The following is a 23065-nucleotide window of genomic DNA, read 5'->3' on the forward strand; positions in this document are numbered from 1 at the left end:
GAGACCGTTGCGAGCTGCTGCGGGCTGGCTCTGGACCAGGAATGAGCTCCCCTGCCCTGCCATCACCTACTGGAGACCGTTGCGAGCTGCTGCGGGCTGGCTCTGGACCAGGAATGAGCTCCCCTGCCCTGCCATCACCTGCTGGAGACCGTTGCGAGCTGCTGCGGGCTGGCTCCGGTCCAGGTTTTAGCTTCTGTGTCCCGCTGGGAGGGTTTGAAATACCGCCATCCTCTGCTGGAGACCGTGGCGCGCTGCTGCGCCTTGATTGTTTATTCTGTTATTGTTAGCGGTACTTGTCTTGCAATGTGAAATACTTGGTCTCAGATTTTGTAAGAAAAATAATAAAATTTCCCCCCAAAATTCGACTTATATATGTTTTTTTCTTCTTCATTATACATTTTATGGCTGGTGCGACTTATACTCCAGAGCGACTTATACTCCGGAAAATACGGTAATCTTTTTATTTGCCAAATCCAGGCTAGAATGCTCCCAAACTTTAGATGATTTGGTACGCGTAGCTGCTGTGTCAGACGCCGCCATTTCTGTTAGTTGGCGCTCAGCAGAGAAGCTATTGCACATGTGCGAGTCTCTCGGCAGAGATTGTAATGAAGTGAGATGCCTCACTCGGTCGGAAAAAACACATCTGGCAACAACGTCGACAATGAAATTCGTTATCGACTATTTCCATTGTCGATATTTGTCGACAACGTCGACGAATCGTTGCAGCCCTAGTTGAAACAAAAATATGCTGGATAGCGGTTCCCCAACCCTGCTCTACAGCAATCCTCATACAAAGCAAGCATGTAGCGACAGTGGAGAGGAAAACTCCCCTTTAACAGGTAGAACTTGGCTCAGTATGAGCAGCCATCCGCCATGACTGACTTGAGTTCCTTCCTTTGTTCACCTCCAAATAATGATGTCCACCTTTAGAGCGGAGGATAGTACAGAACTCCAATCATAAAACACTTTAGTTTTTCTACTTTTGATAACAAATTTAGTCCAAAACAATCAGAACAGATACAAACGTTTGCATTGTCATTAAGGAAAAACACTTGTCTTTATGTATAAATGTACAGAAATACATCAAATAGAAGCAAGATGAACCGCATCACTGTGATGAGTTGTTAGGACCGAAGAGCGGGTTTAATTCTGAAGAAATTCTCACAAATTCAGAGTGAATTTCATCTTTTATTGTGAAAAGAACTTGGCTGTTATTTAATTTAAATGTGTTTCCATGATTAAAGGCATAAATATTTTAGAACTAGACCATCTTTTCTGGCTTTGTAATAGTTAATTAGTGACTAGTAAAAGAAAATATAATTGATCTCTTCTGACACTGTAAAATAATAAATATCGGGAAAAAGCCTAAACTTTCTGGATTAGTTTTAAACTTTTGAGAAAGCAACTGAGGTGAACTAGCCTGGCAAGCCATCGTCTGGCCATGACCCATTGGTGGCTCATCTTTCGTGGGGTGGAGTCTACGGTTGTCTTTCAAACTGTCCTAACGTGCTATTGGACATCAGACAGCATGACGTATTCACCGCTGCAGATGTCAGTCAACGAGGCTCCAGCATACTCCGTCAAAGAACAAACAAACACATTGTTTTTGTAAACAACTCTGTCTTCTATTGAGTCAAAGCAAAGGCCACGTCTAAGTAGTCCAAAGTTGAAGTCAAAGCTGTGTCAAACTAGCCGTTCCCATCTTTGTATTTTCAGTAACATCCCGCCCACCGAGCGCTGCGATTGGTCCACCAAACTAATAGAGCGCTGTGATTGGACTGCTACGGATGTTAATCAATGGGGCAGTCTGTCATTACATTGTGGAAGTTCTACATGAAACATATCTACAAATCGTTTTTCTAATAAATGCGCTGTGATTGGTCAGCCACAATCCTGGCCGGGCTTGCGGAGGTTCCAGTGGCGCGTATCTTGACTGACATGCAAAGCAAAATTATTTTGCTATTTTTAAAATTAAAGTTGGACATTTACTAAACAATGTATACATATAATATCTGAGTTTATGGGGACAAATCACAAATTCACCAGGGTTTGTTGTTTTATAGTTTTGTATTGAGATGCTTTCAAAGTAAAAGTCCACTTCCTGCTTGTTCGTGTTAGATGAGAAACTAAAAGCGCAAAACGTTTTTATTCTCATTAGTCAAGCAGAAAAGTACCAAGTAGTGAGATATCTCACGCCCCTGCTTCTAGATGAAACCCCGTTTTGTTTGTATTTTTATTTCTGCCTCTAATCGTGGAAAACTTCTTTTCTAAATTTAACCTAACATCCAAATAAATTTGAGAAAAATTTAGAAATTTCTGATATTTTCTTTTGAGCTCCCCTCCAGCTCATTGTGTTTAGTGACCTTAAAGCTCAAGCGTACATCCCTCAGCAGTAAATGTGTTTTTGTTCTGATAGAAGAAGGTTCTGTATGAAATATCTCCATCTGTCCTCTGCCTCATCAGCCAACAAGCATGGTGGACTTAAGCATGCTTTTACTTTCATTCTCTTACCCTTTAACTAATAAAATGTGCTGAATAAAGATTTAAATTTGCATGAACATCTAAAAGCATCCCTGTTTTTAAGTTGTGTGAAATTGTTCATTTAGAGTCGAAAACACTTAAAATGTTACGGTTTTTATTTGTTAAAACCATAAAATCCTCCTCTTCCTCCTCCTGCATCATCTTCATCCCATGTCTTAGATAATATAAACATGGTGACTTTTTCTTCTGACTACATCTCTCTTAATTTCTCTTTTTTTCTCTCTCCTCTTTTCCTCCTCCTCCCGTCTCATGAATCTTTATGATATTTCTGTTTGATGTGGTGAACTGGGCTCCTTCCTGCGGGTTGTTTATTGTTGCTTTTGTTTTGATTTCACCTCGTTGGAGCTGCTCCCTGTCATCGCCATCACTCTGATTATTTGGCCATCTCTCTGCCTGCATATGTGCGGGCCATCTGTTTGTTTTCTTCCTCACCCTCCCTCGTTGTCTTATCATCGTCATCGCCTCTGTCCCCGTTGCCTTCCACCCGCTTCGTGTGCTCCTCCTCCCGTTTCCTCCTGGACTGAGCAGCGTTGGGACAAGGGAAGGGGTGATCCAGAAGAACCTGAGCGGCCTGCTGCCGGTGCGGGACCTGTATCTGGACCCCAGCTTGCTGTACTCGCTGCCTCTGCTGGCGCTCAGCCCCAACCTGCTGGTGGTGTGGATCTTCCTTAGCATCACATGCTTCCTGGCCAAACTCCGCTGCAGCTGAGCCAAGGAGATGGACAGAACGGGCTCTCTGTGTCTCTGAATCTGTACCACTGTCCTGTGAGTGTGTGATCCAAACACACACACTCTCATATACCAACCTAAGGGCTTCATGTAACTCATGCCCTCTTCTAGCTGAAATTAGGATGAGATTGACTTTTGGGCTTCTTAATTTATAATTTGGTGACTTAATAGTAGTTTTCTGACTTTACTGTCATAAGTTATCGTGCTCTAAGCTCACATTGATCAAGCAGCTCCCCCTGGTGGCTGAACAGTGCTCTGCCTTATTTTTGACCCCTTTTACTGGTGGTTTATTTACTCTTACTTAGGACTTGTATATATGTGTAAAAACAAATGAGTATACCCAGGATGTAGCCATTATAACTGAAGCAAATGTTTAAAATAATTCTTTCATCTTTCATGTACTTTTTGCACTCATTACACAGGCTGGATTCAAGTAAATTGTAGCTTTTATTTGAAGCCGAAGTGAATTGATGTAGTTTTGCAGGATAGTTTGGAATGTGTTTTGTGGGATATTCAGGTGAATAAGCTTTTTACATCCGGTTTAAACATGCAGCATGAGAAACAGAATTTTTAATGATGCAACATGCATTTTTGAATGAATGATGCAGGTTGTTATGATTGTGCCAAATGCTAAAGTCAGGTTATTATCAGGCCGACTCAGCTGTCAAGATTTAGTTGTAGTCGAGGAGAAACAGGACTTGTTAGTTTTGTCTTGGGAAAAAGACTCATAAACCTTTTTTTTATTCTGTGGCAAAATCATTATTTTACGTCTTGAATATCTTTTTTAAGTTTTGTTTATCAAATGTCTAAAGGAATGTTTACAATATACCGAATTTATCTCACCAACTGCTCAGAAAAAAATACTTATCATTATCAAAATTGTGTTCATGTTTTATCAAAATAAAAAACTTTTTGTTCTGTAATCTCTTAAATCTTGATAACAGAAAACGATCAGATTTTCATTTCATTGGAATTTAATTTGCTAAAATGTAAATGAAATGATTGTGAATTTATGAAAATAAATTTAGCTAATTAGCTGATTTCAACCATTTGTTTCTAAACATTTCAGTTCATAAACAAACTAAAATACGAATTTAGAAAATATATTTTAACTCTATGCTAGCAGCTTTGTGAACTTTTCTGCCTTTTTTAGTATATTTTATAAATGTAGCTTTTGGATTAGTTTATATTTTAGATTAAAATAGAGTTTTAAAAAGAGCTTTATCAGAATTGAAAGTCAATGTCTTCATATTTCACTTTAAATTATAGGAAGCCTAAGCCCCCTCCCTTTCCGGTCGGCTCACGGGTCCCCGGAAGAACGAAAAAATAATTGCAAGTCAGCTGGGCTGAAAACGTTATTTTCTAACCTGCTTTGCCTTACGCCCTGGATCTCACATGTGTTGTATTTTAATTTAAATGAAAAGTAATGATGGGTGTTTCGACCACGCCAGTCACGTACTTTGAGATTTATCAGCTTGTAAAAGTTCATAATTAGCATGACTACAAACAAGAAATCGACACGTCACATATGTAACATCACCACATAAGCTCCTCCCCCCTAACGAAGCTGCTACTTACCACATGACCAGATGTAATGGTGATGAAATCACCAGATTTATGGTGGTTCTTTCCTCCTGTGGGAAGTTAGCTGAACTTACAGCCCTTTTCCCTCATTTTTCTCCGTGTCTGGTTCGATGACGTCACTTTCGTGAAGCGCATTTGTTTTCCTGGACTTATTTTCACACAAAACCTAAAATACCATTTCCCCCTGTTCAAAAATAAGTGCATTCTTGGTGTCTAATTATGCTAATGCTAATGCTAATTATGAACTTTTATAAGCTGATGAAGCTCAAAGTACGAGACTGGCGTGGTTGAAACACCCATCATTACTTTTCATTTAAATTGCAGTATAACACATGTGATCCTGGGCGTAAGGCAAAGTGGATTAGAAAGTATCGTTTTTAGCCCCGTTGACTTACATTCATTTTTTCACTCTTCTGGGGACCTGTGATGCGGAAGTGGCTTAGGCTCCCTATTTTAGGTCTATGATGACAGCTTCCTGTACTTTCCCGCCTTTTTTAGTAGTTTTTCTAAATGTAGCTGGCTTGTGGAATAGCTTCTGTTTTGGTTTAAAATGAGTTTTGAAAAGGTCTATTGAAAAAAAAGTCAATTTCTTTATATTTTACTTTAAACTATAAAAATAAACGTGAACTAAAGTGAAGAACTTATTTGTGGAAAAAGATTGTAGCTAATCAAAGCTAGCAAATTAGCTAAAGTTTTTTGCTTCAATGTATTTATCCTACCCTTATTGTTTTTATGCAGATTTTTTATTTGATCTTTTAAACTACCTCTTCGGTTTCAGTACATGTTAGTGTTTGTTTAAAAATAACAAGTTACCACTATGTCGCATGAATGTCATTATGTTAATGCAAGAAAAAGGATAAAATATGCACAAAGAGAGAGTTTAAATTTTTACATCTATTTACTATTGTTATTCATGTTTACATGAGTGAAGTGCTTCCTGAATATAGTCATTTCATGATATGAAGTGAAATGAAGAGATATTTATTTTCTTCCATATTGTGTTGCTTTCTTGTTGTTGCATTAGAGAATATATTTATACTGTTGTAAAACAATCGTATTGAAATGCTTTTGTTAACGTAATTCTTTATTATGTCTGAAATATGTATTGTTTTAAATGAGAGTATTTATATATATTTGATTATTTTTGCTTGTTGTTACTTTAACATAATCTGTTTTCAATCAGCTGTTGGTTTATTTACATTCTTGTTTGCAGCTATTCCCAAATCTCCCAGTTATGCTGTTAAACTGTGGAATGCTCATGTGGCTGTGTTAATATGTGGATTAACAACTGTTGTGTTTACAGAGTCATATTTAAAATGGAGTTAGAATCTGTTTTTAGTTCTGGATGCAGAAAGTTTCTTTTGAAATGAACATTTCAACATCAAAATTGGAAAACATCTTGATTTTTATTGTTATAGTGGATTTTATTTTTGTTGTTGTCTAAATTAATCCCAGGTCAGTGAACCCTGGTCGGTACACCCGAGTGAAATTGCTGCTTGCATTTTCTCTATTTATGACTCAAAAAGTAAAGGTTTTCTTGCGGTTTGGGTGCCATGTCGCTCTAAATGTGTTACACTTGTTCCGTGTGCACTTACAGTCACAATGCTGCTGAAGTAAATAAAAGTTGTGCCTCCATCTGCAGAATATAAACGGACTTCAGAGTTGTTCCTCATTTTTTTCCTTCTTTACGTTTATCTGGATTATTCTGAAAATTTCCAACAACACTTCTCCAGATTTCTTGCTGTTGCACTGATCATCATGCCTTTATTTTTTTTTCTTTTGCTCTCATTCTGTCCTCCTCCTGTCTCCTCAGCGAGGGCTGCAGGCGAGAAAACACCATGAAGAACATCAAGTGCAGGAAGTATGCCTTCAACTCACTGCAGCTGCGAGCGTTCCCCAGAAACTACCGACCGCCTGAAGGTACCTACGGTAAAGTGGAGTCCTGATGGAGGATGCAGCGAAGCTGTGTGTACAATCAGACAAATGAAGATATTTGTGGTCAGAGACATTTTAGCCATCATGAAGGGAAGGTTAGATCTAGTATTCCCTGAGCTGAGTTTAGAACAAACTGTTAAACACTGTTGCTTACTGTTTATTACTCCTGACACGCTTAATCCAGTTTCCTCTCACTGATGATCTAATAGCTACTGCACTCGTGTTTCATTTATAAGAAACCAGAAGAAATGAATCTCCCGCTGCTGAATTATTAAAACTGTGATTACGTTCAGATACGCTGCAGTGAAATGCTTGTTTTTAGATTTTATGCATTGTTTAAAAAAGATGTGCAAAATAACGTGTGCTCTTATTATGGAGCAACAGAAGCAGTGCCTTTAAAAAGCTGCCCCAAGTGCCCATGAGCAAGATTTAAATTTTGTGTTGACCTGAAAAGTCCCCTTGATGAGAGTGGAGCTGCTGATTTAGTAGGATTGATTTGAGGGGTTTCATTTTGCTATTTCAAGGTGGCCTATTGTAAGTACCTGAGCAGCCTTAGTTCAGACCAATAGATTTCACATCCTCCAGAACTGATGCTAGTTTGAGAGCAACTAAATCCAAATGTGTCGTTTTAAATCGGGTCCAGCCTGCTGTCACTTTTAGAGCTGACTATTGCAGCGTATTGATACCTGTTGTGGGATCTTTAGTAATGTGAGCTAGTTCACCAAATGCGTTAAAACCAAGCCCCCATCATTCGGGTCTGAAAATGAAGCCAATACGGAAGTGAAATGCATGCAAATGCAGATCTAGCTCCGGGGAAAGGCCTCAGTCTGAGCCTCGGCCTCGCCTTAAAACTGTTCCGCCATTTTCAGTCTCTCAACTTAGACCGCTAGTTGTGCCGTTTGTGCGTTCTTTTTAGATTTTATTTGTGCAATTGTTGGACAAAATGACTTGCTGTGACATTAATTGCACAAATAGAGCATCCAAGGAGTCTCCACTTCATTTTTTTCGGTAAGTAAAATTATATTTATGTATTTTAGGTCACTGCCGAGCTGAGCTTAGATTTAACATGTACTGTTTAACCATGAAATTTAAATGTAATAGGGTAAAACCCAGTGCATTTAACATTGGTGGAGCTGGGTTCCGACTATCAGTCTGCCCCCTCCCCTCAGCGGTAGTTCGGCGCATCCCTGACCGCAGCGGCACCTGTCTGCTGCGCGGGTTGCCGGCTTGTGGACCTCTCGGATGAAAACCGATGTTTTCCTCCCGGTTCTCCCCAGTGGCAACTTGGCGTATCTCTGACTCAGAAGCTCCAGTGTTGTGCACAGTTAACTCCGGTTGTAGCTAGGTTGCTATCTCCGTTAGCTTAGCTCCCACTTCCGCGTTAGCTTTGGGTTAGCTTGTAGCTACATCGCTTCAGTTCGACGGGTGTCGTCGTTTGATCCCAGCCTTACAGCCGCACCCTCAGCTCCACCTCTTTTCCCTTTATTAGGAATTGTCTGGGCTTGACGGAACCTGTGACACAGTCAAAATGGTGGTGGTGGCCACCTCCCATTTTGGCTTAAAAACTTATTATTGGAGCCTATGGACACGCATTGTCCAGTATATATGTCGATGGTTAAAACTAGTGGAGTGGAACACACTTCATTCAATGATTCAGTTTTCTAACGGACCTGTAAACCAGGAACAGGTCCCAGTTGTGCCCAGACTAGCCGTTAGCCTATCAGTCTTGAAGGATATAAATGTTACAGGCCTAACATTGCTGAAACAATACAGAAAACGTATCTTTGAACCAGTGTTTTTCTCCGCACATGTAGAAAGATTTTACCTCATTTTTCTCTGCTTATAAAATATTTCATTTCTGTATAATACCTGCTGTGATCTGTTTGTACCACAAGGGGTGTCATTGCTCCTTGTTACTTTTAGTGAAGTACAAATCCAGTCAATCTGCTGTGATACATCCACCTCTGTATTTACACCTAACTTATATCTCGTGTTTTATGTTTTATATGTGTAAACAGGAAACCCGTGATGGATTTTTATCTTTGTGTTGCTAAAATAAAATAGTTTTTTAGTTTTGTTGGTTTCCTTTATTTGTGAGTCATTCATCTGTGACTCGTAATGTGAGTATATAACCAGATTATTACAAAAGCAAGTTTGGTCATTACAGACATACCAGCCAAACCATGTTTAGTCACACTGAGATATGTTCAACGGTCCAGGAAATGTCTATTGCATCATCTCCACCACTGGATTATGAGCTGTTGGTTTGATATCCTGTAGAGAGCAAAGGCATCAGATGAGTGGATTATGCAGATGTACCACTTACCTTGAATGATCTCTATTTTTATCCCCCAAAGCAGCCAAAATCTAAAGAAAAACTACAAATTTAATCTATTTAAATTAAAGACCAAACACGTGATCCTCTGAACCGTTCTTTGTCTCACCCTTCACCTAAGACCAATTTGTCATGGGAGACCCTACCAGGGGCATAAAGTGCCCCAGACAACATAGCTCCTAGGATCATTAGGGCACTCAAACTCCTCCACCACGATAAGGTGACGGTTCAAGGCAAGATTGGTTCAGAGGATCTTTCATGGATATACAATCAAAGAGTCGGAGTACCTGGCCCGGAGGGTTACCGGCGTCCCACCCTGGAGCCGGGCCTGGGGTTGGGGCCTGTGAGCGAGCGCCTGGTGGCCGGGCTTTCGCCCATGGGGCCCGGCCTGGCCCAGCCCGAACCGGATACATGGGCTCATCCAACTGTGGACCCACCACCCGCAGGAGGAACATGAAGGGTCCGGTGCAATGTGGATCGGGTGGCAGACCTTGGCGGTCCGATCCCCAGACAAGGAAGCTAGTTTTTTGGACATGGAATGTCACCTCTCTGGCGGGGAAGGAGCAGGAGCTTGTGGCAGAGGTTGAGTGGTACCGGCTAGATATAGTCAGACTCACTTCAACACATAGCATTGGCTCTGGAACCCAAGTCCTTGAGAGGGGTTGGACACTCTCCTTTGCTGGAGTTGCTCCGGGTGAGAGGCGGAGGGCTGGGGTTGGCTTTTTGTTAGCCCCAAGACTCTCTGCCTGTGTGTTGGGGTTTACCCCGGGGGACGAGAGGGTAGCTTCCCTGCGCCTTCGGGTCGGGGAACGGGTCCTGACTGCTGTTTGTGCTTATGGGTGCTTATGGACCAAATATCAGTTCAGAGTACCCACCCTTTTTGGAGTCCCTGGGACAAGTGCTAGATAGTGCTCCATCAGGGGACTCCATTTTCCTGCTGGGGGACTTCAATGCTCACGTGGGCAATGACAGCTTGACCTGGAGGGGTGTGACTGGGAGGAACGGCCCGCCTGATCTGAACTCGATGGTGTTTTGTTATTGGACTTCTGTGCAAGCCGCAGTTTGGCCATAAGGAACACCATGTTCGAACATAAGGATGCCCATCGGTACACTTGGTACCAGGGCAGCCTAGGTCGCAGGTCGATGATAGACTTTGTAGTCGTATCATCTGACCTGCGGCCGTATGTTTTGGACACCAAATGTTACCCCAAAATTAAATTTGGGGTAACATTTCAAATAACTGAAATGTATTTTTTCTAAAATGTTTGAGTTTGTAAAATTTAAGTTAAATGTTTTGGATACATACTGTTATTTTAATAAAAATGAATAAAGGTGCAATGCAGTACATCGCCACAGGCTAAATTCTCCCAGAGTTACCACAAGGACCAATTTGGTGTGCCAACCCAAAAATTTTTTGGCCCCATCTGGCCACCCCTTATCAAAATTTTCTGGAGGCGCCCCTGTCGGTAGATCTTTTAGAACTGCAGTTCAAAGGTAACTCATAAGGTGAATATATATGAACCCAGGTAGCAGTTTTTCTTTAGGATTGAGAGGAGATGCAGGAAGATAATAAACAGTACAGAAAAATTGCCAAATAAAAAACAAGTTAGTTTTTGTACCTGGTGGTTGCAACAAACAGACACTATTGAAGGTAATCAGAAGTGAGGAACAGAAAATGAAATTATTATTTTAATGTTTAGAGCAGCAGCATCTCTGAGAGGCTGCCGCTGCGCAGGGGAAGGGGGGAGAGGGCTGAAGCAGGAACAGTAAAGATGCAGAAACTACCGTTGTTAAGAGATGTTTAACTTAGAAAATGTGGGCGCAATTTTAATAGTCAAAAACACCAGCGAACAAGCCCCCCCCCACACACACACACACACACACAACCCACCCCACCTTGTGCGTGTTCTGGCATCTGTTTGGCCTTTCTTGACATTGACGTCAGTGTTTGTATTCCAGGAATGTTTAGTTCTCCAGCAAGTAAACAAGCATGTGATGAAAGGGAAGACCCATCAGAACCCCAAATAAAAACCCTTTAGATCTGGACTGTGAGATATCCACCAAACTGAGATGTGAACTGAAGCTGCCGTTTTCCCTGTCAGAGGGTTTGTGTTTTCTGAGAATTTAATCTCAAATGTTATCAAGGAACAGAACACTCTTGTCTTCAAGAGGTGGAAAATGTAACGGGGATGACCTCTGAAATGATGAGGATTTATTGCTCTTAAAAAGCAAGGAAAATTTATATTATCAACCTTCAGTCAACCAAACAAAAACTTGAAATCTTGACCTCATTCTCAGGGGTAACGGAAGAAGGCATCAACAAACGCCAGTAACACAGGAAAGAGAAACAATTCAAAACTTTATTGACGCTTGCTATTAACAGTCCAAGATCCATGATACTGAACGCCTTTGACAGGCTGACAAATAATGCAATACAGTGTTTGTTAGAATCTAATGCATCATAAGTCTTAGCGGTAGTTGCACTTTGCTGCTTTCTAAAGCTGGACTGAAGGGATTTATTTAGTATGTTATTTAGTTTTTGGAAATTGTCATGATCCTGCCATGTCCTGACCTCCGTGCACCATCATTTATCTCATCAGCCTTCATGCATCACACCAGGTCCCCTCATCAAGCTCATGCCACACACCTGCCTCACCAGCTATATATTACAGTCAACCTCCAGCACTCTGCCAGATTATTTAACGCTCCTGCTAGTAAACCGTCCAGCCTTTTCTACCCTGCCTGATCATAGCCTCCCGACCTCGTTTCCACGCCTGACCCTTGCACCTGCTGCGTGTCTACCTGGTTCCGACCCACGCCTGCCTCCACTTTGCCTTTACCTGAGTTTTACTTCGGTAACACCTCCTCTTAGCTTCAGGCTAATATAGACTGTTAAATCGTCTTACTGTATTTGGTGTCTTCACAGGTCCTCAAATTCTGGTCATTAGAGAGATATCTCCAATGGGAACAGAATAAACCTTGGGATACTTTAATCAGGACACATTATTTGGAATAGATCTACACCAGCCCTAGGTGGCTCAAGGGCCACAACTGGCCCAGCAGTCATTTAGGACCAGCCCGTTGACCATATACCTCTTAGTAAATAATTTGTTTAATAGCTGCAACTTAATTGTAAGCGTGACAGTTAACAATTTGTGTCGTTTTAAGGCGCTTACTCTGCTGGTGGAACGTTTACATCAGTTTCATGGGAAAACAAGTTTCACCCAAAAGACGAGACACAAGGTGGACAGCGAAAGTAGAAAATTGCACACGTACAAAAGCTGAGGGAAACCCCGTGTGCCTTACCCGTCTCGTCATTAGTTCGATAGATAGAGAATACAAGGGGATCGACAGACTAAACTAAAGACGCCAACTCTAAACAACCAGTGAAGTTTAGTGATTTTCACTTCAAAAGCTACATCGCTCCTAATTGCATCCACACTGACTGAAAAGAAAAGACAATGGTTCCCTCTTTCCTATTCATTTTCTCTCCCTTTTCTTACATTTTTTAAATCACAATTTAGTTATTTAATCGTTTTAGAAATCTTTTTAATACTCTTTTGTTTTTGTGAAGTGCCTCGTGATTTTTGGAGGCGCTAGATAAAATATTGTTTTCTTTCTTTTTACGATACAAGAGATGAAGTGCATGGAAATGAGTGGCCTACTGGCAAAAACCTAATGACAATTTGGTCCAACTAAAACGTAATGAAATACCTGTGATTTACACTGACTGGCCAAATAAAAGTTGCCACCTGGATTTAACTGAGCAAACAGGTACGAGCCTCCTACTGGATTGCCTAGTGGCTAATGTAACACGCTGTGGGGGCACTACTATGATCTGGGCTTGCTGCGGTTGGCCAGGTCTAGGTTCAACAACAGGATGTGCTCCCAGAATGAGCTCTGCTGATTAGCTGAATATACTGAATGACCAGGTTATTCCATCTTCCCTGAAGGCATATTCCAAGATGGCAGTGTCAGGATTCATCAGGCTCAGATAAAATATTCAATAAATGAATTTAGCATTATAAATCATGCTCTAAAAGTTGGCAAATCATTAGAGAGCTTGTGTGCATGAGGAGGATTACACATTGTTCCAGAATATTCTGGGGTAATTAACTCATTCACTGCCAGCCGTTTCCTGATCGCTAACGGCCTTCGCTGCCAACGTTTATCACCGTTTTTACTGTTTTTTTAAGAGTCACAGAACGTTGTGCGCTAGGACGATGTCGACGCCAAAACAACCAAAACAAAGAGGAAACTCACCTCTTACATCAGGAAGAATCTGCGCGTTTCGAGCGTTATCCGTTCTTTCATAATCCGTTGTCGAACTGTGATCGGCAGACGCTTTTCCGGTTTGTGCCTCACTTTTTTACAGGAACGGCCCAAAACGATCTCCTAACACATGGATGTTCTGCTTCCTGATCACGTGACGTGTGACGTATGCGGATGAAGATCGGCTTCAGGACTGAGATGTTTGTTCTCAGCGCGGGGGCTCGTTCCGATGCTCAAACAGTTAAAAAAAAATGCAAATGACGACTTTAGTCGTCATTGGCAGTGAATGAGTTAATGTTGTTGGTGATTTCAGGAAGGTTAAACATTTCTCTGTGGTGATTCCTTGTAGTCACGTAGATGAACTGCTTCCATGGACAGATCGTGAACAAAGCCTGTTCATCTTAGTGTTTAAATCTCTTCAACATAATCCTTGGTGTAACTTCTGGGGGCACTTGCATCATATCCAACGACACCAATTTCAGTGTATTTATCGAGGTGATCAGTTAAGACTACTAGTGTTGATCTCAGTTTGGTTGTGTCGGTACAGCCATTAGTTGAGAGAGGTTTTATAAGTCAAAAGTAAGTTTTAAGTCATCAGATGCTGAGGTCAGCCAGTCCAGGTTTAAATCCCCAATTATGACGATGGATCTCACCAGCATTTAGTCCTGTTAGATTGTTTCTTATGGAGGGCGTCAGAGGGCCTCACGGTGATGACCTTAGACATCCAGCAACCAGCAGATGTCAAAGAAATCAGCATGAGGCCAAGATGTGCGATATCCAACAAGCCGGCAGACTCCAGTATTTTACTTGGAATGTCCCGAGATTCAGATCTTGCCATTTGATCTTAATTGTTGACTCCCTTTCTTTGATTTTTCATCCGCCGTGTTGTAATACTGCAACGATTTACTAGACTGGAAGTTATCCCCTTTCTAAGGACTTAAGAAGACCAAAAACCAGTAAATATACTTTAAATCTCTGAGTTTTGATCACTTTCACACAGAATAATATTCAGCCTGAGTTTGAAGTGGACGTCAGACTGGTTTTAGTTGGTATCACTGCTGCCTCGCTGCACAAAGGTTGCAAATTCAAATTCCAGCAGCAACCTTTCTGTATTGATTTATCACATTATCTCCATGCATGTGTGGGTTTCTCCTGATATTCTGATGTCCCCCACAGACATAAACTTACGTGTTTTTGGTTCGTTTTGGTGTTTGGTCTGTGCAAAGAACAAGATGGACCATGCAGATCTGCGTGGAGAAACTGTCTCTCTAGACTGTGATCCTCTACACACACATGTTTTGGTTTTAATGACTGGTCTGCAAGTCTGTGGTGGAAAATTTAAAGTTCAAATAATGAATTTGTTTGGTAACAGGGATGGAAGTATTTGATTAGAATACCTATGGTTTAGCTATGAAAGTGGTCAAAAATCAGGAAAATCTATGTTCAGTTGTATATTTTCTAAATGACCTGTGCAAAAAATGTGTCAAAAGAGGGAAAACTTTTCTTAATGTGAACGATCTGTCTATTAGTTTTACTCTCTCTACATATTGTCTCCTGATTTAAATTTTTTAACCAAAGCAGATCTGTTTATACTTTACATATTTCATATTCTGATACTTTTGAATCATGTGTACATTCATGATTTTAGAGAAGCCATTTGGGTTAGATTGTTAAATGACAAACTATAATTTTTGAGGTGATCTCAAATAAAATCTGTTTTAGGTCCTTTAATACAAACAAAATGCATGATTTAAAGCTTAAATCCATGCATTTTAGAAATCGTTAGGATCTAAAACTTACGTTTGCTTTCATTTTATTCAAGAAGAGTTCTAAATCTTACCTCCAATCCCACCCTTCTCGTGACTAATGACTCGTGTCACATGAAAACCTGAACAAATTGGGTGAAACTGAAGGTTAATGTTATGAGTCAGACACCACAACCCTGACATTCCTCCAACATCGCCACCATGAACACATTCTTCTTCCTGGCGCAGATTTTAAGCATCGTCCCGGTTTCTGTTGTGCTGCTATTTCTCCTCCTGAAGCTCTTTTCCAGCTTCAGCAGCAGCAGCAGCTCCGGGCTGGACTCTCGTGGACTGGCTGTCCTGATAACGGGCTGCGACACTGGCTTCGGGCACCAGCTGGCTCTGTGTTTGGACCGGAGAGGCTTTGTGGTTTTTGCTGGGTGTCTGAACCCAGAGGGAGACGGAGCTCAGAGTCTGGATAAAAAGAGCTCCAAAAATCTGAAAATCCTGAAGCTGGATGTCACCAGAGATGAAGATGTGCAGCTGGCCCGGAAGATGATCCAGGAGAACCTTCCAGAGAAAGGTCAGAGTTCAGTTTGCTGCTGAGACAGGTTCAAATGAATGACATTTAAAAAGTAAGGATTTTCATTTCACTTTTTTTCATAATTTAATGTTTAACATTTTATGTTTAAAAGTGGTTCTAATATCGTAAATGTTTTGTCATGGGTGAGTCGGCAAATAAAAGTTTCTGAAAGGTTTTCAAGAGCTGATGTACATATTTAAAGGAAAAACTTTACAGACTTCTACAATAATATCATAATTTACTGCAATAAAAACAGGCGTAGTCATATTCTTGAAGGCCACCCCAGAGTTTTTTTAATACAAAAAGTTAGATCAAAGTTTCTGTTTTTAATCGGTATAATATTTTGATTCTTGCTCTGGACATTAAAAGGTTTATTGCAGTCTCCTGGTTCTGGTCTTCAGGTCTGTGGGCGGTTGTGAACAACGCTGGAATCTCAGACTGGGCAGAGATCGAGTGGAGCACCTTTGAAGACTTCTACACCATGATGGACGTAAACCTTTTAGGAAGCATCAGGACTTCCATCTCCTTCCTGCCTCTGGTTCGTACAGCTAAAGGTGAGTAAAGTCAAACCAGTTCTCTGTGTTGCCAAACTAGTCATTGGTTCTTGGGCTTTCTGGCTTTTCTTCTTTTTGCCTTCGACAGTTTGTCCTTTTCATCATCTTCATGTTCATGCCTTCTTTTCTCTTTTTATTCTACATCTGCTTTGTCCCTTGGAGAAGAACTAGATGGTGCTCTGACTGGGGACTCCATAGTCCTGCTGGGGGACTTCAATGCTCACGTTGGCAATGATAGCATGGCCTGGAGTGGCGTGATTGGGAGGAACGGCCCGCCCAATCTGAACTCGAGTGGCGTTTTGTTATTGGACTTCTGCGCTAGTCGCAGTTTGGCCATAACAAACACCATGTTAAAACTTAATGATATCCATCGGGTACACCTGGTACCAGGGCAGCCTAGGTTACAGGTCAGTGATTGACTTAGTAGTTGTGTCATGTGACCTGAGACCGTATGTTTTGGACATTCGAGTAAAGACAGGAGTGGAGCTGTCAACTGATCACCACTAAGCTGGATCAAATGGCAGGGGGAGATTCTGTGCAGACCAGGTAGACCCAAACGTATTGTGAGGGTCTGCTCGGAACACCTGGCAGATGAACCTGTCCAGATGGTCTCCAACTCCCACCTCCGGCAGAGCTTTGACCACGTCCTGAGAGCAGTGGGGGACATTGAGTCCAAATGGGCCTTGTTACGCTTTGCAATTGTTGGTGCCAGTCGTAGCAGTAACCCCCGTGCCCGCTGGTGGACACCAGAGGTTAGGAGAGCTGTCAAGCTGAAGAAGGAGGCCTACAGGGCGTGGCTGGTCTGTGGGTCTCCAGAGGCAGCAGACAGGTACCGGAGGGCCAAGCGGGGTGCAGCAGTGGCAGTTTCCGAGGCAAAATCTCGGGCGTGGGAGGAGTTTGCCGAGACCACGGAGAAGACTATTGATCGGCTCCAAAAAGGTTCTGGCAAACCATCCGGCGCCTCAGGGGAGGAAGGTAGCAACTTGCTCACACTGTTTACATTGGAGATGGGGGGCTGTTGACGTCAACTGGGGTTATAGTTGGGCGGTGGAAGGAATATTTTGAGGAGCTCCTCAATCCCACAGACACGCATTCCGAGGAGGAACCAGAGCTGGGAGACGTGGGGATGGACTGTCCAATCTCTGGGGCAGAAGTCGCTAGTCAAACAACTGTGCAGCGGCGGAGCCCCTGAGGTGGATGAAATCTGACCTGGGTATCTCAAGGCTTTGGATGTTGTAGGACTGTCTTGGTTGACACAGCTCTGCAATATTGCATGGTCATCGGGGGCAGTTCCTGTGGAGTGGCGAACCGGGGTGGGGGTCCCAATTTTTAAGAGGGGACCAGAGGGTGTGTTCCAACTGTAGAGGTATCACACTCCTCAGCCTCCCGGGGAAGGTCTGCTCCAGGGTACTGGAGAGGAGGGTCCGGTCGATAGTTGAACCTCATATAGAGGAGGAGCAATGTGGTTTTCGTCCTGGCCGTGGAACTGTGGAGCAACTCTTTACCCTTGCTATGGTGATGGAGGGGTCATGGGAGTTGACCAAACCAATCCACATGTGTTTTGTGGATTTGAAGAAGGCTTATGACCGTGTCCCCAGAGGCACCGTGTGGGGGCGCTCCAGGAGTATGGGGTGGATGGTCTTTTGCTAAGGGCCATTCAGTCCCTTTACCAGAGGAGTGTGAGTTTGGTCCGCATAGCCGACAGTAAGTCAGACCTGTTCCCAGTGAGGGTTGGACTCCTCCAGGGCTGCCCTTTGTCACCGGTCCTGTTCACAATGTTTATGGACAGGATTTCTAGGCACAGCCATGGTGTTGAGCGTGTGGAGTTTGGTAGCAGGAGTTTCTCATCTCTGCTTTATGCAGATTATGTGATGCTCCTAGCTTCATCAGGCTCTGACCTACAGTTCTTGCTGGGGAAGTTTGCAGCCGAGTGTGAGGCGGCTGAGATGAGGATCAGCACCTCCAAGTCTGAGACCATGGTTCTCGACCGGAAAAGAGCAGCTTGCTAACTCCGTGTCGGGAGAGAGGTCCTGCCTGAAGTGGAGGACTTCAAGTATCTCGGGGTCTTGTTCACGAGTGAGGGAAGAAGGGAGCGGGAGATCGACAGGCGGATTGGGGCAGCGTCTGCAGGTGATGAAGGGTGGATGATTTGTTTTTATCATTTTTAGCCGAGAAGTTTCGGCTAACACCATAGCCATCTTCAGAGCTACAGAAGATGGCTATGGTGTTAGCCGAAACTGGCTCTAGCTTGAGCCATTTTAACTGGCTCGAGATCGAATTAGAATTTGTTTTTGTAGCTGAGAGTTGGTCACAATTCACATCACAGACTCTGACTACATCAAAATATAATTTTAGTTTAAAACTGAAATTGGGCTAATGCTAGGCCTCCAGTTAGCCTGTGCATGTTTCGTTAATCTTCATGTATACAAAAGTAACAGAGCCTACATGTTGTTTAGATGGTTTATGTGTGAAAGTGTCAAGATCCCGTTGTTGTTTTCACAGGTCGGATGGTTTTCGTGTCGAGCATCTTCTCCTTCTTCCACTGTCTGAACATGGGCGCCTACAGTGTGTCGAAGAGGGGGCTGGAGGCGTTTGCTGATTGTTTAAGAGTGGAAATGGAAAGTTTTGGTGTGAAGGTAGGTACGAGTTGTTGTAAAAGAAACAGAAAAGGCTTGTTGGACTGTGGATAATGAGAAACTTTTACTCATTTTGATTCATTTCATTCAAAATTATGACATCATAATTGTTTCTGAAGACAATTTGTGATAAATGAAACCAAGGAGACAATCTGCCTTTTATCATGCTTTTATTTTTAAGGAATTAAATAATTTTAAGTGAACACATAGAGGCTCTTCTCCTACTTCAGGTCAGCATCATCCAGCCAGGTAACTTCGCTGGCGCCACCAACATCCTGAAGACCAAAACCGGTTCGGAAATCTGGGAAAACCTGAACGACGAGCAAAAACTGGTCTTCAGCCGCCGCTACATGGAGCTGGCCTGCGACTATTTCACGTCCACATGCAGGACCGGGTTCAAGAGCCCAGAAGTGGTGATCAAAGCCATGCTGCACGCACTCACGTCAACTCGACCTAAACACAGATACCTGGTGGTCTCCACGTTGGATCTGATCTTCTTCAAGTTGTTTCCAGTTCTGCCTTCTTTCATCTCTGATGCTGTTTTTTCTCTCAGCTCCATTTATGCAAAGAGAAAAGAGATGCTTTATGCTTAAAAGACACAGTAGTTCTGGATCTACTGTATGTTATCTTCTCATCTATTAAAGTAAACGTATCATCTGATTGACAGATTTCATCAACTCCAGCCAACAATAATATGAGCCATTAGTCTGTTGTTGATGCCTTTTGGGTCAGAACCTAAAATATTATGAAATACCTTGTAAAACTACACAGAAATATTCATCACAGAGCATGCTCCTTCATCTGAATCTCAGAAAACACAACAAAAATATAAAACCACATTCTACATGTTTTACTTTTAATCTGGTCACATCTTATCATTCTAAATAAAGAGAAAAACACTTTAAACTATTCTGGATTTAAATGAATTATTCCACAAGTTAGACCCAATTAATAACATGTTTTCATCAATAAACCTCATGAATTTGTGGATCACTATCAAAATTATGAATCCAAATTTCGTGTGTTACTAAACATTATTTACTTCAGAAAGTTGAATAAAACAAAACCAGCAGCATTTATGTGTAACAGATTTAATAATCCATATTTTACGTCTCTTTCATCAGTAAAAGTTGTTTATCGCTGACGTATTTAATCTGAATAAAGTGGGATTAAGGGCTGTACTCACATTGATTGATTATTGCCACTCCTTGTATATCAGTCCCCATTTTCCCCATGGGATTGAAGGTTTAGAATGCAAACAGAGAGATTTCATTTTTTTCTAACTGAATCTGCTTTTTGTAAACTCAAAGCAGATAATCTGCTATGCTAGCGCAGTTTTGTTGATTTTATTTAACTTTCATTACTCTTGTTTTTATATCTTACTTAAAGGTTTAAAAACATTAAAGCTGTGTGACTGCAGATGTTTTTTCATGATTAAATTATCTTTGCGCTCCTTTAATTTTGACCCTTCTCGGAATCCTTCCAAACTGTTAGAACCAGAGAAGCCGATTGGCTGCGCCTGAGAGCAGCTCAAAAAACAGGAGGTCTCACTTTGTTGTCATTTCTAAAGTCACTTCCAAATAAGAGAAAAACGTTTAGGAAATATGTTTAGATAATTTAGATTTTGAATGGAGAAGGGGGAAATTTCAGATGTTTTAATTGCATCATAAAATAGTTTCTAACACTTTAAGCTGTTGCTTTCATACTGGTTTCAGTGGTTCTTGAGCAGCTTCAAATGAGACAGCCCTCTTCTGGCCAGAAACTGCACTAAACAACATTGCTGTTTTAGGTAGGTACCAGTACCAGCCATTGGTACCAGCCAAGAGTTGCATCTTGTTCAAAATCCCTGTCTGGATCAGCACCACCATATTTAGCCTCCCTGCTGACCCGTTACGTCCCTGCAAGATCGCTACGTTCGGGTCAGAGTGACCTTTTGTTGGTACCACGATCAAAACGTAATTCTAGGGGTGATCGTGCCTTTGCAGTTCTGGGTCCTCGGCTTTGGAATCAACTCCCACAAGAAATCAGACCATCCACATCACTGCCCACTTTTAAAGCAAGGTTTAAGCTGTATTTTAGATCTGTTTCTCAGTTGTTTTAATTCCCATTTTAATGTTTTGGATCACAATTTTTATTATTTTTTTAGCTCTTTTTTGTTTTTAAATGTTTTTATCTCTGTATTTTTTTATTGTGCTGCTTCTTTGCACTATGTTCACACCTTGGGCCCCCTTGATTGGGGGTGGGAAGGGGCTTTATAAATAAAATGATTGATTGCTTGCTGCTTTACAGCTTTAACCCTCTCAGGCTCGAAATAAGTTTAGATAAAAGGACGAACAACTAAGTCCTTCAGGGGTACTTCTGAGTTAAAAAATGCTCATGAAATACGTGTGTGGAGTAACCAGGTAGGTAGGTTTTAACGTTGCAAATCTGCAACGCCTGCCTCCAGAGGGTTAAAGTGACAGTGTGTATTTTTCCTGGCGATAGGGGGCAGTAGATACCTGAATCATTGCAAGCAAGCAGTATTTTTGTGTTGGAGTAAGACCTTACCGAATGATGTCCATTAGGGTCAAAAAGCTCTAGGGAGTGCAAACTTTAGCAAAATAACAAGCACATCATATTCCCATCACTGGCAACAAGTGAAGAGGTAAATGTGTAAAACAACAACATTTAAGAATGACAAAAGTTTTGTAACCTTTTGTTACAAATCAGTAAATGCATTCTGTCATCATGGGCTCCCTTAGAACAAAACATGGCGTCTAGCATGGTGTCGCCCAGAGACTTAAGAGTGTTTCTCAATGTCAAGGCACCTGGTCTTGCGAGGCCAGGCGCCTTGCTTACAAGGACACTGTCCTTCCTTGGTCAAAGAAAACAGTTAAATGGAACAGACTTGCATCACGTGACCGCGGCTTCCGTGGCAGTCCAGAAACGTCACGTGACACAGGAGATGTTATATTTTATACGTATACATTTCAATATAGATATATAACGAGTCTTTTACTTTTTAAATTGTGTATATTTTGGTTAAATTAATTATGTAAGCGAGTTACTACCTGCTAGCCTCCGAAGCTGCAACTACTAGCATCTAACCAACCATAGCTAACTGCTTTAGATATAAAAAAACATTTTATATATCAACCCGATAGCTACAATTAGTTGACTTACATTCAAACTTGAAATTTGCCCCAAAGTAGCTGCCAGCCTCTGATCCGCCATCCTTTTGAAAATACAGAGGTGGATTGGGAGATTTTTTACCAAGGCTAAGCTACAAGATACCTCCCGTGTATCCTTGCTCAGCTAGCTAAACGGCTAACAAACGGAGAACAGATGCCTTGGTAAAACATGAACATTGGAACACGTCTTGGCGGTTCCTGACGACATCTCCGGGACCAGGACGTCAAGGCGAGGTTCCATTTCATTGAGAAACACCCTCAGTCACGCTCCCATGTATTTTAGACTTGATTTTTATGGTTATATGTTATGAAGCGGCAAATATTTTTCAACAACTGGGCATCATTTCATTAATTTTCTACAACATTTTGATGAACATTTCCACAATTTAATGGTAAAAGCTACACATTTTCTCTTTAATGTACTGGTATCAAATGTAAAGGATAGCAGTTAGCCTCTTTTGTGCGTTCATTCTGTGTATTTTTCCTAAATGCTTTACTTTGTTGTTTTTAACACAGATAAAGGTTGTTTTCCCTTTTATGCTGACGTTTCAACCATTGCCGCGGTCTTTTTCGGAGCTAGCCGTAGTTGGTGGAGAAGGAAGTGACGCCGTCAGCAGCGGCTAGCTCTGAAGAAGACCGCAGTCATGGTCAAAACGTCAGCATAAAAGGTAAAACTACTTTTTTGTGTTAAAAAAAGAACCAAGTAAAGTAGCAGTTAGCCTTTTGGGTTCATTGACCACCAATAGAAAACACACTAAAAAGACATGCTCTTTGATTTATTTAAATTGGAGCCTCCAGAAATGTTTGTAGTCACTACAGCATATCTGTACGTTCGACGTTCTGTCTATGTAATTGTCTAAAAGCTGAAGCAGCAGAAGACATCTGTAAAAAGCCCAAAACACATAAATGGGCGTTATTTGTCATAGAAAGAATTACTTAGTGTTCATTAGCATTTTAGACTTTCTTATCTGATATATGTCA

The 23065-nt window shown here is 41.7% G+C and overlaps 2 protein-coding genes across 13 annotated transcripts in view; both read left to right on the forward strand.

The window, feature by feature from the left end:
• inpp4ab (inositol polyphosphate-4-phosphatase type I Ab) overlaps positions 1 to 8865 on the forward strand; it is a 64900-nt gene extending 56035 nt beyond the window's left edge. For 9 of the 12 annotated variants that reach the window (XM_015946630.3, XM_015946633.3, XM_015946636.3 and 6 more), the window contains one exon: positions 3070 to 6495. In XM_015946630.3, the coding sequence (XP_015802116.3) occupies positions 3070 to 3250 (181 nt within the window). In that variant the 3' untranslated portion in view covers positions 3251 to 6495. Of the gene's footprint in view, positions 1 to 3069; positions 6496 to 6667 lie in introns of those variants that run through there. The other 3 variants (XM_015946635.3, XM_054747596.2, XM_015946638.3) reach the window with 1 other exon arrangement.
• A 2895-nt stretch (positions 8866 to 11760) lies between these two features.
• zgc:113142 (D-beta-hydroxybutyrate dehydrogenase, mitochondrial) lies at positions 11761 to 19094 on the forward strand. Its single transcript, XM_070547341.1, has 4 exons — positions 11761 to 11979; positions 15442 to 15724; positions 16126 to 16278; positions 18781 to 19094. The coding sequence occupies exons 1-4, from the start codon at positions 11761 to 11763 to the stop codon at positions 18966 to 18968; spliced, it is 843 nt and encodes a 280-aa protein (XP_070403442.1). The 3' UTR covers positions 18969 to 19094.
• The last annotated feature ends 3971 nt before the right edge of the window (positions 19095 to 23065 follow it).

This window comes from Nothobranchius furzeri, chromosome 2 (assembly GCF_043380555.1).
Source record: "Nothobranchius furzeri strain GRZ-AD chromosome 2, NfurGRZ-RIMD1, whole genome shotgun sequence".
In the NCBI taxonomy this organism is placed as follows: domain Eukaryota; kingdom Metazoa; phylum Chordata; class Actinopteri; order Cyprinodontiformes; family Nothobranchiidae; genus Nothobranchius; species Nothobranchius furzeri.

What these genes read in the sequence shown, in the direction of transcription:
- zgc:113142 (XM_070547341.1), top strand. Translation starts at nt 11,761, where the DNA reads ATGCCACACACCTGCCTCACCAGCTATATATTACAGTCAACCTCCAGC. An exon ending in GGAGAACCTTCCAGAGAAAG is followed by an intron (nt 15,725 to 16,125) that starts GTCAGAGTTCAG and finishes TCTGGTCTTCAG; the next exon opens with GTCTGTGGGCGGTTGTGAAC. An exon ending in TCTGGTTCGTACAGCTAAAG is followed by an intron (nt 16,279 to 18,780) that starts GTGAGTAAAGTC and finishes TTGTTTTCACAG; the next exon opens with GTCGGATGGTTTTCGTGTCG.